General features: G+C 40.6%; 1 protein-coding gene across 1 annotated transcript in view; it reads left to right on the forward strand.

Moving 5' to 3' along the window:
- Positions 1-17831, forward strand: part of CDH23 (cadherin related 23) — a 553698-nt gene that overhangs the window by 330169 nt on the left and 205698 nt on the right. Inside the window, exons 13-16 of the mRNA XM_056850511.1 lie at positions 7155-7219; positions 9484-9721; positions 15726-15831; positions 15928-16055. Coding sequence (XP_056706489.1) covers positions 7155-7219; positions 9484-9721; positions 15726-15831; positions 15928-16055 — 537 coding nt within the window. The remainder of the gene's footprint in view (positions 1-7154; positions 7220-9483; positions 9722-15725; positions 15832-15927; positions 16056-17831) is intronic.

Raw genomic sequence — 17831 nt, forward strand, 5'->3', positions numbered from 1 at the left:
TGTATAAAAATAGTAACCAAGAATCTGGTCCTTTTCATGGAACAGCCTGGTCTACAGGGAATATTTGGCTGAAGTGCCATCTGGATGCCTATGGGCAGATGCACCAGCCACATTAGTTTCCAGCAGCCTGAGAGAGAGACTTGCCAAAGAAAAGTACGGGACTGAACATGAAGAAGTTGCTATCTTGCATGACCAGCTCGTTAGCCTTCTCCCTAATGAGGTGGAACACATTTGGTCCAGGAGTACAAGGAACCTTTTCCCAAAACCATGTTCTCAGCCAATGAAAATTAAAGTCTTATTTTGTGAGGACATGCTGTGACAATAACCTACCCAAGAGGAAATTGCGACTCTCTCAGCCTCCAGCTGGCAGGGCAGGGTAAACACCTGGAAAGTCTGCTGCAAAGGGTTGAACGGTTGCAAATTGATAGGTACATAGCATCCTACTGGGCAGCTCCTGCCAAGCCAACAGAAGACTGTTGAATTAAAGGAGGAGGAAAAAGTAGAGTTGCTTGGGGTAGGGGCATATTTTGCACTTCTAATCAAGTTTAGCTGGTGTCAGATGATCATGCCAAATCAGAATATTTAAAGAGTGTTGTCCTGTCCCTGAATGTAAAGTGTTGTTAAAAGTCTTATTTTATTCCTGGGCATTTAAATTATATTGATATTCCTAAGGTATTTGACATTTCCCTGTGTTGGCATCTTAGAATTCACATTGGAGATACTTACTCAAAATTCTGAATTTCTATAATTGGTTAATTGGTTGCTATGTACTATTGATATTATGTACCAAACTATGTACAATGTATTAACCCCTGACCTGGAGGGCCCAATCTCAGCACATCTCAGAAGCTAAGCACCATCAGCACTGGTTAATACTTGGAAGGGAGACCTCCTAGGAAGTCCAGGATCATTACCCAGAGGCAGGCAATGGCAAAGCACCTTTGTTCATATCTTGCCTTGAAAACCCTATGGGGTCATCATCAGTTGGCAGCAACTTGATGGCACTTTCCATCACTATGTACTTTTAATCAGGTTTGAATATTCTCGTGCATAGAGATGGACTTGCGAGAAAAAAATTGTCTTAATAAAGACACCTTAGAATCTTGAGAGAGTACCCCACAATGTGTGTGTGTGAAGTGCCATCAAATAGCAGCTGACTTATGGCAATCCAGTAGGGTTTTCAAAGCAAGAGACATTTAGAGGTGGTTTGCCATTGCCTGCCTTTGCATAGTGACCCTGGACTTCCTTGGTGGCCCCCCATCCAAATACTAACCATGGCCAACCCTGCTTAGCTTCTGAGATATGATGAGCTTAGGCAAGCCTGGGCCATCCACATCAGGGCCCTACAACATGTAGGTATCAATATTTCTCTCTCACTGAAATGCAAGGCATTTGCCATTTGTTATTTATGTGTTAATGCTGTATACTAAAACCCACGATCACAACGGATTTTACCAAGATGTGCAGATATTTTTTTGTCTGAGATGTCTAGTGTTAGGTAAAAGGTAAAGGTCCCCTGTGCAAGCACCGGGTTATTCTTGACCCATGGGGCGATGTCACATCCCGACATTTTCTAGGCAGACTTTGTTTACAGGGTGGTTTGCCAGTGCCTTCCCCAGTCATCTTCCCTTTACCCCAGCAAGCTGGGTCCTCATTTTACCGACCTCAGAAAAATGGAAGGCTGAGTCGACCTTGAGCCAGCTACCTGAAACCGACTTCTGTTGGGATCAAACTCAGGTCGTGAGCAAAGCTTTGGACTGCACTATTGCAGCTTACCACTCTGCGCCACGGGGCTCCTCTGTCTAGTGTTAATAATTGCAAAATGTCCTCTTCCTTATGGAACCATGAGAAAAGGAGCATCTTTAGAAAGCTATCTCAGCAGTGTGTGTATACGTACGGAACACATATAAAACTGATTCTTCTGAAAGAGATTTTGCATGGTTGCTAAGTTGTAATAGCAGACAGTTTCAATTAAGGTTTAATTTTTTGATCAGATAAATGAAAAATTACACAGAAGATATAATTAAATGTAACAGCATGTGTTCTGAAATAGTGCCACTGAGCCAGAAGTGATGCAAACATGTCACTGACTAAGCTGGAAGGATATTAACGATGTAGCAGGATTCTCTAATGTTGTGTTCCTTGTTTCCTTACACTCCTGCCTCATTCTTTATCTGCTTATCCTACTTTCTGCATCTCATGCAGTCTGCCCACGTCCATTTCTACCATCAGTAATCTAAGAACAGAAAAGGAATCAACCCTTTGTGGCCTCCTTGTCTTGGTCTCTTCAAGGATAGGCAAGGCCACGTATAAATCAAGAAGGTTGTACTGTAGGGCTTTATTCTACATCACTCATAAAAAATTTTGAGTTGGGGAATGAAATGGGTTTCTGACACTACTTTTTCTCTCATCCATTCACCTCCAACAAGCCTGGGCAGAAATCAATTTAGAAAATAATTTTTTTTAAAAAAAGATAGTTTGGGATTTTATTCCATCTTTCTCATTTTAAAATACAAATTTGTCCCCTTTGCCTTTGCTGCCACTCATGCATATTTTATATATTCATTAGAGCCAAGACTTTAAAACACCCACAAATCTTCCTTTGCTCACCAAGAATGACACTGTGAGCTTTACACACTTCACTGGGAAGGCTGATGTTATTTTTTGCCATGACCAGGTTGTGAAATCTGTCATGGCTTTGAAAGATTTGCAAGGACATCATCCCAATGATGAAGGACTTAGATTCTGCTCAGAGTGAGGACCCTTCTTGTCTACTTCCTGTTTCTAATGCATTAACCTTCCATCCCAGCACTCTCAGGAAAGCTGTGGCCAATGTGGCTTCTTGGTTTCTCCTACCCCTTGCATAAAGTTTAGTGACAAAGCTCTCATTGATTTCCGTCCATTATGTGAAACAGAAGAGTTATACGCACGTGTTTGTTTCTTACATTCAAGAATACAAATAATGAGCAAATGCAAAAAACCAAAGTGTTGATAATATAACATAAAACAGTGACATGATGTGTCATAAAGGATTATTACTTCAATTCTGGTGATAGCTACAGTTACAGTCTGAAGAAGGATATTGAAACGGGATACTAGCCGGCAAACCTGTCACTGTTTTATGTTATATTATCAATACTTTTGTTTTCTGTGTTTGCTCATTATTTGTAATACATGTTTGCAATTTAATTGAACCTTTGATGTTACTATTATTTTGTAATACTTTGGAGTAGCTACAAGTGATTAGATAAATTCCTTGTAACCTCTGGTGCTTTGCACTTTTTTTTCTCTGTCTCCTATCAGAGATTTCTCCCCCCTCTTTTTCTGTTTCTTATATTCACCATCAGTATAAAAAAACCAAAAGAATGTGTCAGAAATCTATAATGAGACTCATAGTACCTTTTGGGGTTCCTCTTTTCTTCCCAACTGTAATGATTTGACATGCCCCCCAAAAAAAAACGGGGGGGGGGGGAGGCAGCCAAAATAAAAAATGGGTGACTTCAACTGGCCTCATATTGATTTGTTAGAGGGAAATTCTGGTTCTGACAGACAAAGCAAAATTCTGGATATAGTAAATTGTGCTTTGGAAAACTTTCAGTACAGTACAATACTGAGCAAAAGTACACTCTTCCAAGTCCATTAAAGTAAGTAGGCTTAGAAGGGTACAATTTTGTTTAGGATGGCCTTCAGAGTCTGCAGATAAGAGATGTTAGCAAGATCCTTTTTGTCCTGCCTATTTTATTTGGCCTGGGAGGGAAGGCAGCATGGTACAGCCCAATCTTGTCAGATCTTGGAAGCTAAGCAGGGTCAGCCCTGGTTAGTATTTGGATGGGAGACCACCAAGGAATACCAGGATTGCTATGTAGAGGAAGGCACTGGCAAACCACCTCTGTTAGTCTCTTGCCTTGAAAACCCCATAAGGGGTCGCCATAAGTTGGCTGCGACTTGACGGCACTTCACACACACAAATTTGAAAAATTTCCCATTTTTGTTTGTTTCTTTTACATCATTTAATGCCATTTTTACATTATATTCATTTATGTGCAGTTGACTCAAAAACAGGCACACATTTTAAAGGCAATATTTCTGTCAAATTTTATTAGTAGGACCTGGGAAAAGGTTGACCGCGGTTGATGTTGAGTTTGAAGTAACCATAAAAGAAATTGGAACTTTCTACCAAACCCATAGGTGTTGCAAAATTTGTTAATATTCCTAACTGCAGGAGAGAGAGTGGTTTGAATCCAGTGCAGTGTTGTCGTTGGCAGAAGGATTTCTGCCTGCAAATCCTACTTTCTTGCCTCTCCATTCCTGCTGTAGTTCAAAATGCTGCTCTTGGGGGAGAGGGGATTCTCAGCAGCATCATTTTAGGGGGCATTTGAGGCAAAAGGGGGGGGGGAAAGAGAGAAAGTTACACTCTGCGGGTGGGAATCCTCCCACTTACAGAAATGCTATACTGGATCTGTTCAGTTTGTTTACAGTCATTTGACTAGCAAGTATCAGTGCAAAATTACAATTTTAAACCCCCAACTGAGGACCTCTGTATCTTACTGGCTACATAACAGGACTTTGCCACTGGACCCAAGCCAGTAACTGCACAGTACAATTTGGTTAATTGTCACATTTTGCAATACTTGTCTACTCTTACAAAGGAATGTACATTTTAAGATCCCCAGTAAAGGGGCAGGTGGGGCAAAAGGCACTAAAAGGTTTCAGATCGATAGCTAGCTAATGCTTCCACATTGCATACACTATGTTCGGTTACTTGTTCTTAGAATGTATATTGTTAACTGATTATTTTTTTTTTTAAAAAGGGCAATTGATGTGTTCCCAAAGTTGTTCCCAGGGGCACCACAAATTAATTTTGCATTCCTTTGGAAGCTATGGTCCAGATCCTGTGGATAAGGATGAGCAAAAGGTAGAATGTCATGATTTTGGTCTAGGTGCTGGAAGAAATACAGGACAAATGGATAATCAAGAGGGAAAGAATAGAATTATGCAGAAAGAATAATTGGCTTGTGTGAAAGTGCAATCCTGTTACAGTAGTACTTATCTACTAGGTGTGTTCAAATATTCACATACATTGTCTCAGCAATACTACAATAGCTGTGGGAAGCCATTCCAGACTATTTTCTCCATATTGCAGATGGGGGCAGAAAGAAATAGTGGTTTGCCTAAGGTCAGGTTCACCTGATGACTGAGGTGAGCCAGAGACTTCCTAGCCAGAACATCTCTCAAGCCTCTTTTATACTTCTGTGAAGACACAAGGATATTTACACAAATCTCACCAGTTGTATATTTACCAGTGAATCTGCATTTTCTATGGTAAGAAGCTCAGGACAAAGATAGGCTCAGCTTGTGAGTCTAAATCTTTCTGACCTGCCTGACCAGCTGATTGCTTTCTCTAAGCAGCTTACAGATAACAACACTTTAGCAAAAGATCTTAAAATCGTAACCTGTAAGGTAGGAGAAAACAACATCCCTTAAGTTTTATATCTTGGAGATGCAGTGTATAAGATTTGTACATTTATCATAGCCATGGGGATGAAACTGTTCTACATTTTCTCCGGCTGTCGAAGTCCCCTTTGAGAAGAACAGACATAAGTTCATCATAATAGAAATGAGGATTCTTTATGACAGGGAAGTGTCTGTGAAGATGGAGTGACCCTGGATATGTGAACATTCTCCTTTGTGTAAATGTCACCCTTAATATTCATATTTGCCAGGAGACCTTGGCCTTGATGTTTTCTCTTGCAGGTTTCTTCTGTGGGAGAATCTGAGTTCTTATGAGTCTCCATCTGTATGTGGAGTTTTATGTTCCTTATGTTTAAGACTATAAAGTGGCAATTCAAGCATCTGGGCCTTCATGGCCTGTTTGCCTCTTCAGTGTATGTGGGCTTTTTCTGTTCCATTTTTCATAGTAGTACCTGTGGGTGCAGAGAACATAGCAGTAGTTTGTAAGTGGCCGTGTATTTTTATTCCTCGATTCGAATGGCATGATTTTTGTGGAAACAGTCAATAATAATTGAAAGGCACTTCTCTACACAATGTCAAATGATTTGGCATAATACTTGACATCACAAAAGTCAAGTGTGGATTTTGTTGCCCACAGAAGAAGTAATGTAAAATACCTGACCCATTGTGATCCTGGCAGAAGCCACTCTGAGTCCAGCATACTGTTTAAGTCCTGGTATCTTTGGCAGCACGGGCCTTTCATGCAGGTACATTTCCCCGCGGTCACCCCTGCCAACTGCTTGGGGCTTCCTTTTGATTATGTATGCCTTTTCCGCCATCAGAGGTCACCTCACTCTCCCCGCATGTTTTGCCCATGTTTCCCAGATGCTGTTTTAGCCAGAATCTGGAAAATGCGGGCAAAACACGTAGGGAGAGCAAGGCAACCTCTGATGGGCGGAAACGTCCCTGCATAAAAGGCCACAGTGTTCTTATCTATGGCTGTTCATCACGGTGCAGTCACCAGCCAAGGATGTATGTGTGGCCGTTGTTCAAGGTGTGGATGTGGAGAATACCAAAGTCATTCTTTTAAATTGCTTCTGGAACACTGAAAGTAAGTAGAATAAGTGTCACATGGACAAAGAATTTGTCCTGGAATTTTTGCCCATGAGGAATCAATTCCAACCTGAAATGTTTTTGCTGAGAATGATTAAAATGAGAAAATTAAATGTATTCCTTCTTCTGAGCTGCTTCAAATTTGAAACCACACTGTATCTTCCCTCTTAAGTATGAACTAGCAGAGGGAGCAAGAAACAGAGATGTAGCCTGCCATAAAAGATGTGGTATCTTCAGTGGGGTTCATGATCCCACCTCATGTTAGCAGCATTTTCATTTCATTTCTTCTTATAAGATGGTGAGGCTGTAAGACAGAATTATTCCAGAAAGTTATCGGGGCAGCCTGAACTTCGGCAAAGGAGGAATGTGCTTATTGTTATATCAAATTGTTTTTATATTGCTCTTAAATTGTTGTTATCTTCCTTGGGTCCTGAGTTGCTGATGAGAAAGATATGAATAAATATTGTGAACAAATAGATTTTGCATGTCTTAATATGCTTTCAAAATCATGATTTGTGTTTGAAGTTTGAGTTTCATTCCTCCTAAATATTTCCCATAGTAACATCTCTCTCTCTGTTCTAATTTTTTAGGCAACAGACAATGATGTGGGCTCTTATGGAAAAGTCAACTATTATTTTAGTGATGATCCTGACAGGTAGGTACTTCCTGGATTGCACCTGTGCTGTAGGATTTGTCACTTCATTCCAATTCCCATTGTTTATAATATGCATTCCCCTTTTTTTTTTAGTGTGTCTGTTTTATTCAGAGCATTTTGTCCTGCCATTCTGTATAAGGAAGTCCAAACCAGTTTCCGTCAGTAAAACCAACTTAATTAACAACATAAGTACAGAGAAAGGTCCTGTGGCTTCCCTGTTTGCTTTCAGCAAGTGATAATTGTATTTGCCTAGTGAATGGGAACAGTCTCTCATGTCTCCCTGAATACTGGGGAGGAGGATCCTTTGTAATGTGGGGCATAGCCTCCAAGAATTTCATCACACCGGGGGGGAGGGGGTTACACCTGGAAAACGCATTTCCCATTTAAACCAGTAGAAATGTCAGTTGGGTTGATTTTGACCATCTTCAGTTCTGATATTAAAGAAAATTCTACCTTTTTTTCCTCACTCATTTATTATTTATACTGGTTAAACCCCTGCTAGACAACTGTGGTAGCAGAGTAACGAGTTTTGTATCACTGCATGTTCCTCAGGATCTCCACCAAAAAGTTGGAATCCACTCACTGGGCTAGTGCTGAGTTGAGTTGATGCATAACTTGGTGAGACAAATTCTGCTATAATACAATGGGAAATAAAGATTAATGACCACGGATACAGGTTCCAAAGTAGAGCTAGTAGAAGCAAACATGGGACTACAATTAAGGGAGGCAAATTTGAGAGATCCAGACAAAAGGAAACGACTGGCTTTGGCAACAAGAGCACAATGCCAGTTGTGTAGGCTGCATCACACTCTGATGACGTTAGGCCCCAATGCTTACCATTTGCACATGTCAGGATTTCTCCATAATTAATTCAAATGTCACCAAGTTCAGGTCCGAATTGATTATTACATAGAACCTGTAATTCAGATAACAAATTAGTTATGGAATAGAACAAGTGGATCCGTCCTTTGGCCTGGCTTACTAGGCTTGGGTAATCAATATACGCCAGTGGGAGAGGGGGGCAGCGGGGGCCGATGACTTGCCAGTGGTGTGATGTCAGTTCTTGTGAATACCCGGAAGTGATGTCACATCACCTGCATAATGCTCTGAAATTTGCCAAAACTCTATGATAAAACCATGGAGTTTTGTCTGAATCTGAGAGCATCACATCAGTGTCATGTCTGTGGCATGGTATGAAGGCATGATGCCACCTTTCCCACAGTTTTTTTCCTGCTGCCACCTCACCCAGTGGTGGTGGGCAGCAAAAAAGGAGACTGGTTTTCCCACATTAATAGATTGTCCAAGATTCAGGTAAACTTCACCAGAAAAGATTTATATAGGGGTTCTAGCTGAAGAGGAGTTCAAGATTAAAGTAATGAGGGCTTGGAAATTCCTAAAAGTGGTATAGAAAGTTGGGAAAGTTCAGCCCTTGCCTGGCTCTTTTTGAGCCTAATCAACTTTATTTTTAGTTGAGCCTGGTATTGAATCAAACTTTAGACCATTGGTGTGTCAAGGTCACTATTGTTGACTCAGACTGGTAGCGGCTCTCCAACGTCTCAGGTACAGGTCGTCCACCGCTCCTGTTATTTATGTAGACATTTATATGCCAGTTTTCTCCACCATGGGGTTGCAAAGCAACTTACAGCACTATATCCTCCTCCATTTTGTTCTCATAACAACCACTATGTGAGGTATGTTAGGCTGAGAGAAAGGGACTGGCCAAAGGTGACCCAGTGAGCTTCCAGGGCAAAGTATAGGTTCGAACCCGGGCCTGTCAGATCCTAATCTGACACTCTAATCTCTGTGCGATGCTAGCTCTTGACAATGCCCCCACATGAATTGTAGTCACAGAAGATGAGGGTACACCTGAAAATGTTCTGGAGGGTCCATTCTGAAAGCATTGGTTTGTAGAGAACTTCAGTTAGACACATTCCTTCTTGCCAAGTAGTTTCATACAGTTCCTGAAGCAAAACTCCCACTCATTTTAATCAAAGGAAGGTGAAGATTGGCATTTGTTTCTCCTAAGGAGCAACTAACCATAAATATATGTGTGGGTGATGAGGGCCCCAGTTTTTCCCCAATGAAGTGCAGCCTCAGGAAACTTACTTTGAGCAGAGGGGAGAGGGGGAACACCTTTTCCCCCCATAAGCTAATTTCTCATTCACAATTGGCTCCCCTGCTGATTTTCCTCTGCAGGGTTCCAGATGCCCATTTACCAATATATGTTTCCTTAAATATTGTTGGTTTGCTGTTTGGGTCTCCAGATTCTCATTGGACAAGGATACAGGTGTAATCACATTGATTGCTCGGCTGGACTTCGAGACAACCCAGCGTTATACACTGACTGTGCTTGCCAGAGATGGAGGCGGGGAAGAGACAACAGGGAGAGTCCGGATTAATGTCCTAGATGTCAATGATAACATCCCCACCTTCCAGAAGGAGTCCTATTTGGGGGCTTTGAGGGAAAATGAGCCTTCAGTCACTCAGGTGGTCCGTGTGAGGGTAAGGGAGATGTTGGTATTTTTTTCTTAGCTGCTCAGAATTTGAGGATGCGGGGAACATAAATGTAAATTTAAGGCCAGTTGTGACATGACCACTGTGTAAGTAGAGCTGAAAATTCTGCCTTAGCCAAAATAAAAGAATACTTGTGGGAAATTTGCTATGAGGCATGTTCATCATGCATACTGATTAGGGCTGCTCAAACACCAGCTGGTTGGGATCAGATCCTGATTGTGTGTAGCAATCAGGCATCTGACTTTCCAGATAAGGTTGCCAACTCCGGCCTGGGAAATTCCTGGAGATTTGGGGGGGGGGTGATCAGGGTTCCCCAGCTTCTCTTTCCCACCACTGCTCAAGTGGCCAGTGGGAGGGGAAAAAATAAAAATCGCCATTGGGCAAAGGTGTGACATCATTTCCAGGGAAAACCTGGAAAGGACATCAGTCCACTCTACAAATTGCCAAAAGCTCTGTGGTTTTGCTGGTGATTCCTGGAGCAGACTGATGTCACTTCCATGTGTTTCCCAAAAGTGAAACCACATCAGTACCCAACAGCACCCCTGTGGACTCCCACCAGTTGCCAGGCTATGCCTGGCACCTGTGTAGGAGAGAATTTTGGGAGGGATTGCACCTAGAAACTATGGTATACCATAAAGTTTGTCCTCTGAACCTTTCTTGAGGGAACTGATCTCTGAGGTCTGGAGATTAGTTGTACTTGGTATTTTCTGCTTTAACCTTCATCAGTAGTCCTTTCAAGTCTTCACTATTTCCTGTCCGTAATGTGGTATTATCTGCATATCTCAAATTGTTAATGTTCCTTCTGCCAGTTTTCACTCAAATTTCAACTAAATCAAATCCAGTTTTCCTGATGATATGTTCTGCATAAAGATTGAACAAATAGGGAGATAAAATACATCTTTGTCTGACACTTTTGCCAATTAGAAACCATTCTGTTTTTCTATATTCTGTCCTAACAGCAACCTCTTGTCCAAAGTACAGGTAGCACATCAGAACAATAGGTTGCTGTGGCACCCCCATTTCCGTTAAAACCAACCATACCTTTTCAAGATCCACATAGTCAGAAGCTTTGCTGTAATCTATGAAACACAAGCTGATTTTCTTCTGAAATTCTCTTGTATGCTCAGTAACCAAAATAAATTTGCAATATGATCACTAGTGCCTCTTCCTTTTCTGAATCCAGCTTGAACATCAGACATTTCTCATCCCATATATGGCAACAGTCTTTGTTGTAAGATTTTGAGCATTACTTTACTTACGTGAGAAATCAGTGTGATAGTTTGATAGTTGCTGCAGTCTGATGTATTTTTTTTTGGAATTGGAATGTAAAGTGTTTAAAGTCGGTTGGACATAGTTTTGTTTTCCATATTTGTTAGCATATTCTTGGTAAGATTTTGATGAACTCCATTTCTGTGGCTTGAACTAGCTCTATTGCTAACCCAGGTAATCCTGGTGATTTGTTTCTCCCTATTGCTTTGAGTGCAGTTTTCACTTTGCTTTCTAAAATTGCAGGTTCTTCTTCAAAAGTTTATTCTCAGAAGGAATCTGTCATCCTTTCATCTTTTCTGTATAGTTCTTCAGTATATTGTTCCCATCTTTCTTTATTTTGTCCTGTTCAGTAATTGTATTTCCATGTTGATCTTTCAGCATGTCTAACCTTGCTTTAAATTTCCCCTTGATTTCTTGGATCTTGTGGAACAGATCTTTTGTTCTTCCTTTTTTTATTCTCTTCTATTTCTTTACACTGGTTATTATAATGGTTCTATTTGTCTCTATGTGCAAGTCACTGGAACACTGCATTTAAACTTCTGATTCTATTTCTGTCACCTTTTACTTTTGCTTCCCATCTATCTTTAGCAATTTTAAGAGTTTCATCAGTCATCCTTTGAAACTTTTCATTTCTTTTGGCTACGGGAATACTCTTTATGTATTCTTCAATAGCATCTCTGGTTTCAACCCACAGTTCTTCCACTTCCTGTTCAATAGAACTTAGTAATGCAATTCTGTTCTTTATATTGTCTTTAAACTCTTTAGGAATGTTGTTTAGATTGTATTTTGGCACTTTGAATGTTTTGGTGTTTTTCTTCAACTTTATTCTAATTTTCAGTATTAACAATTCATGATCTGTACCACAATCAGCTCCTGGTCTTGTTTTAGCAGAGAGAATAAAGTTTCTCCATCTTCTGCTTCTGATAGTGTAATGTGTTTGATTTCTTATTGGCCATCCATAGATGTCCCCATATACAATCGTCTGTTCAGTTGTCTGAAACACATGTTTGCAATGAACAAATTGTTGCCTTCACAAAATCCTATAAGTTGCTCTACTGCTTCATTTCATGCTCCTGGCCCAAATTTTCCAACAATATTTTAATCTACTTTGATTCCCACTTTTGCATTCCAGTCACTTATGTAAACATCACATGTTGTTTAGATGTGTGATTAATTTATTCCTGGACACTTGCATAAAAGCTTTCAGTTTCTTCTTCTTCAGTATCTGTAGTTGGGGCATAAACTTGAATGATAGTTATGTTGATAGACTTTCCATGAAGTCTGATATTATTCGGTGAGACTTTACATTATAGCTGCTGATTGCTTGTACTACATCTTGCCTCACTATTAAGGCAACTCAGTTTCTTCTGTGTTTGTCATTTCCTGAGTAAACACTTTGTAATTTTCTGATTGAAAATGTCCTAATCCAGTTTACTTTAGTTCACTCACTCCCAGGATTGCGATGTTTAAAAGTTTAATTTTTCATTTTAAGATTTAGAGCTTACCTTGATTCATACTTTTCACACCTCATGTTCCTATTATATGCATCGAACAGCTGTGTACTTTCCTTTTGCATCCAGTTACATCAACAACTGAATGTCCTTTTGGCTTTCAGTTGTATCATTAAGAATAGTGCTACTCATACTTGTCTTCAGTTCTTCTTCAGTAGCTGAATTGAGTGCTACTCGACATGGGGGTTCTGTCTTCCAGCACTATGTTTTTCATTTTGGATTGTCTCATCATAGGGTTTTCAAGGTATGAGCTGATCAGAAGTCATTTACCATTGCCTTCTTCTGCGCAGTACTAACCAGGGTTAGCTGAAGTGGCACACACGAACACATGAAGCTGCCTTATACTGAATCAGACCCGTGGTCCATCAAAGTCAGTATTGTCTACTCAGATGGGCAGCAACTCTCCTGGGTCTCAGGCAGAGGTCTTTCACATCACCTACTTGCCTAGTCCCTTTAACTGGAGGTGCTGCGGATTGAACCTGGGACCTTCTGCAAGCTGAGCAGGTGCTCTACCCCTGAGATACGGCCCTTCCCCACTGCCACTGTCTATGATAGATTCTCTGCCAGTTTCACCTTCCACTATTGCTGCTGCCCTTCAAGTATTCCTTCACCCCCATCACCATTGGAACTGTCCATTCTTTTCTGCTGATGTGGCCGTTGATCCCTGAAGAGAATGCATCTTAGTCTGGAGTCCCAGCAGTGACCATTCCACCTTGGGTGGCTCTGCAAAGAGTTTAGTTTCTTGACAGAGTCTAAACTCCTTACTGTCTTGTTCTCAGCTTCGCTGACACACACAAACCACCTCACCGCATTAAGGCATGTGTCCATATCAGATGTAGATGCGTGATTATGTCATGAAATAGCCTTTTCGTGCATACAAATACACTGTCCACATTTTATGTGTGATACAATTTGGTTGTGAAACAAAACATTTGCTTTAAGTTCAACATCCACTCCCCCTCCTTTCATCTCTTCAGTTTCAGAGCTGTCTGGAAGGGTAGTACAGCGCTGCCCCTCTGGGAAGTTTTGCCTTGAGAACTAACTAGTGTTAATTAAACTCTTCATGGAGGTAATTAAACAAGTAAAACAGAGTCAAGTATGGGAATAAAGACTGGGAAGGAATTGCAGCTTATTGGTCCCTTCAGCAGTTTTAATTAGCTCTTGAAGCTGACTGTTATCCCTTGCCCAAGGTCTTTGCTATCACAGGGATCTGTTTCCCTCTCACTTTGGGTCTAACTGTGAGAGACATGTGTCATGTCAGCTATGGAGGGCCCTCTTTGCCTGTTCCTCAAGCTGCACATGTCTTAGGATCATGTGACTGGGGACATGTGGACATTGAGGGGCAGCCCACCCTTCCGCCAGGGAAAACAGAGCAACACTGATCCCGGCTTTGTCGGAAAAAGCGGCATAAAAATATTAATGATAAATAAATAAATTACTACCAAGTGCCTGTATCTTTTCTGCTTGGGAATCCTGTGGGAGACCATGAATGCTCTGCTAAATCGAGCTGTAGCCTAACCGACAGAAGCAAGGCTTCCTTTTGGATATGTTTGAAATGGCTGAGATGAGAACACATCTCACTTCAACCTCATTCATTGGCATGACAAAAGCTGTATGAGTATTGACAAGCTACACAAGTATACACAAAGCAATGAGCTGAGGAGAGGGAAAGTCACAAGAATTGCACGTCATTCCTCCCATACAAATGCCAAATCAGGAGCATATGCTCACTAGAACCAAATGATTCCTCTGAATACAGTCTTATTACCCACATTATTCTCATTTTGTACTATTCTAAGAAGTCAGCAGCTACTGCTGAGAGGATGGGATGGTTTACGTGATTGACCTGTTTCTTGATGATATAATCTTAAGCTTTTTCCCCAAGGAAGAAGATAAAAATCTCATTTCTGGAGGACTGTTAGAACAGCTGGTGTATGTGTGGCGTTAGATTGATTTTCAGGTTGTGTTTGTACCACACAGGCCCCTCCTGATAAACTTCTCCATCTCCCAGGACATTCTACTTTGGCTACCAGTAGAGTTGCAATTTCCACCAGGAAAGAGCAGAAACCATGTGTGGACTGGGGTGGAAGGAAAGACTTTAGGTTGCCCCTAGGCTAGGGCAGTTTTCAGCCTGCTGATAATCTGCAGCCCTTCACTTGGAGCAGATTTATTAGTTAGGAAGGGCTCCAGCCCTCTGTTTCAAATGGCAGGTCATTCCTCTCCTAATCAGAAGACCTTTTCCCAGGGAGATGGGTGACATTTTTTGTGTTCTCTGTTAAGGCATTGTCCTTAGTATTCCAGTGCACTTAGTCCCTCTGTTGAAAAAGTAACTCTCCCACAACAAAAATCAGAAATGTATGGAAGCAAGAAGAAAATCCAGAGATAGAAAGATGGAGAGAGAAAATGGCAGGGTACGCAGTGATGGCAAAGTTGACTCATCTGTTGAATAAAAGACCTTTAGGGGAGCTGCAAAAGAAATGGAAACCCTATTATGATTATGCACTACTTTAACTATGTAATTAGTACCAGAATAACTAGAGTAAATAAGTAGTAACCATTGATTGGTCAGCTTAGAATAAAATAGTGTAGATCTTAAAGGTGTTTTATCTTAAGCAGGAAACAGCAATTTAGAAAATAATTTGCTTCATGTTCATGCCAAACTGTAATTCAGTAAAAGATCAAGTTTTTCTATCGTAGATATGTTAAATATATTACTTAGACTAATAGGTGGTTACCCAAAGAAAATCACTGACCAGGCTTTTAGGAGCAACATAATAAGTAGGTGTATATGATTTAAAAAAATCATTATGTTTTAACTAAGGGATACTGGAGTTTCTTTACAATATGGTTTCTTAATTCAGATATCTTTTTCAACCTAGTTGTTATCGTAGAAAGTTGTCATATTACACTCTCTAGAAGGTTTGATATATTGTATGTATGGTTTCATGTTTATTGTAGTGTTTAGAGTGTTTTTGTATGTCTTTTTGGGGGGGGTATAAATAATATATTTAATTAAAAAAAAGAAAAATCAGAAATGTAATGTGACCTCTCCCCCCCCCCCAAAAAAAATGGTATAAATTGCACTAGATTTTTCTGGGACATATCTGGAGAAACAGCTGGTGTGAACGCTTATTTACTTACTTGCACTAATGCAACAGAGAATTACATCTATCTGTCTGCAATATTAAGGCCTTTCTTCCTTTTTAACCTAGGCATCAGATGAAGATTCTCCTCCAAACAATCAGATTGCTTACAGCATTGTGCAGGCTTCAGCATTCCAAAGTTACTTTGATATTACTTTGTCTGAAGGATATGGAGGTAAGGGCATCCAGCACATTGCTGAGCCTCATGTTCAGACGTTTTTGTTAATGTCTAATGTCAGTAATCAACAACACAGGAATTTTTCCTTTTCAGTGATAAGTGTTATCCGACCTTTGGACTATGAGCAAGTTTCCAATGGCGTTATTTATTTAGTTGTAATGGCCAAGGATGCAGGAATCCCACCACTCAACAGCACTGTCCCCATCACCATCGAGGTCTTTGTAAGTATTAGCGATGCTTTCCACTGTACCTTCCCATAATGTAAGTTCCTGTTCAGGAAAGAGGATGTGATTCCCCTAGTACTTTAGTTCTTGATACAATAGAATAAGTGTTGCACATGCACAGTGACCTTTTTCGCACAAATGGTATATGTTTCATGCCATCAAAAGCTACGTTTTATTTTTTGATTTCCGCACCATTTTTGTCCTCCATTTGGTGTTGGAAACTTTTCCCAATAATTTTTCCTCTGTTCTTTCCCCAAACATTTCTACCACAATGTTTTTTTCTCAGTTTTTGATCCAGCTTCCCTTGAGCGTGTGAACATCTTCAAACATTCTTTATGTCTCCGCCCAACCAAACACCCTTCCCTTGTATGCACCTACTGTTTTGCTCATCTCCCCTCCCTTCCCCTCCCTCCACCCATTTCCCACCCTGTTTTTTTTTTTTTAAATTGACATGAGATTAGAGAAATAAAGATGGATCACTGGATGGAATGAACACCTTCGTCAATTCCACTGCCCTGGCTCTTCGAACCTGGTTAATTTCAGAACCGCTGGATCGAATGGACGCATTAACCCTCCCGGTTTTTTGTGTTTCCCTAGGCTGTAATTCTGCTATTCTGAGCTTCTTGTTACATGCTGGGAGAGCCAGACTATTAATTCTTGGAAGCTCAAAATGGAAGATGAATAGCCATCTAGGAAATCTAGGAAAAGAAAAAATAATGTTGCTCGGTTAAATCCTTCAAGTGGGAAAAAAATGAATACATTGGAGTGCATTGTAAACTTTGCAATAGTTTGATAGTTCAATTGTTTAATAGTGCCGGAGTGCAAAGCAAAGTGGACTGATGCACTGGCCTCGTTGTTGTTTTGGTGGGGAAGAATGGCCTCATGGTGGATTATGCTTCGGTTTGGGGCATCCATTTTGAGTGCAAACTTTTCCAATGCCATAATGGTGGATGAGACAAATATGCACCAATTCCCCAGTTGCAATAGTGTTTCCTGTCTAATGGTAGGTTGTATCTGCACTAGAGCGTATGTGCAGAAACACAAAAAAATTAGGGGGAAGTGGGGGGAGCATCCAGCACAATCATCCATGACGTCATGAATGATGTTACACCCCCACCACCAGAAAACATTGTTTTTGGGGGAAATGTGAGGACAAGAAAAAACTGATTTAAAAGTGAACAGAAAAACAGAAAACAGCTTTGCAAAAAGAGGCGTGAGGACAAAAATCGTGGAATGCAATTCCAAGTCTCACAGATAACCATGTGGAATATCTGGGATAAGCAATGCATGCAAAAAAGGCAAGTGTCTAGTTAACCCATATCTCTTAAAGCTCCAACAAAAAAAGATGATTTGTTCTTATGTTAAATTATCATAAAACTAATATATGAAATGTGTCAATGTGGCTTGATAGAGAGAGTCAGGGCAGGGCAGGATCAAGTCAGCTGACCCTGAATCTTTACAAGGTTGGCCCCCCAACGCTTTGGTTAGAAAAGCTCTCTTTCATCCATTGCTTGGGACGCCTGTTCCCTTGTTTCCAGGTCTCGGCCATGGAAACCTCTGTCTGAAGTTCAAGCAAACTGCAACACCACATGCTTGAAAATGGACTCCACTTGGTTTTCTCAGCACTACAAGACTATTGACTGCGTATATAGCTGTTATCAGACTTTTAGACCAATCCTTTAAACTATTCATGTTTTGAAGCTTAATTTTTGTGTATTGTTTTGGACAAATTTGGAAGTTTGACTAATAAAATGCATACATAATAAATGTACA

The sequence above is a fragment of the Euleptes europaea genome, chromosome 5 (genome assembly GCF_029931775.1).
Source record: "Euleptes europaea isolate rEulEur1 chromosome 5, rEulEur1.hap1, whole genome shotgun sequence".
Lineage (NCBI taxonomy): Eukaryota > Metazoa > Chordata > Lepidosauria > Squamata > Sphaerodactylidae > Euleptes > Euleptes europaea.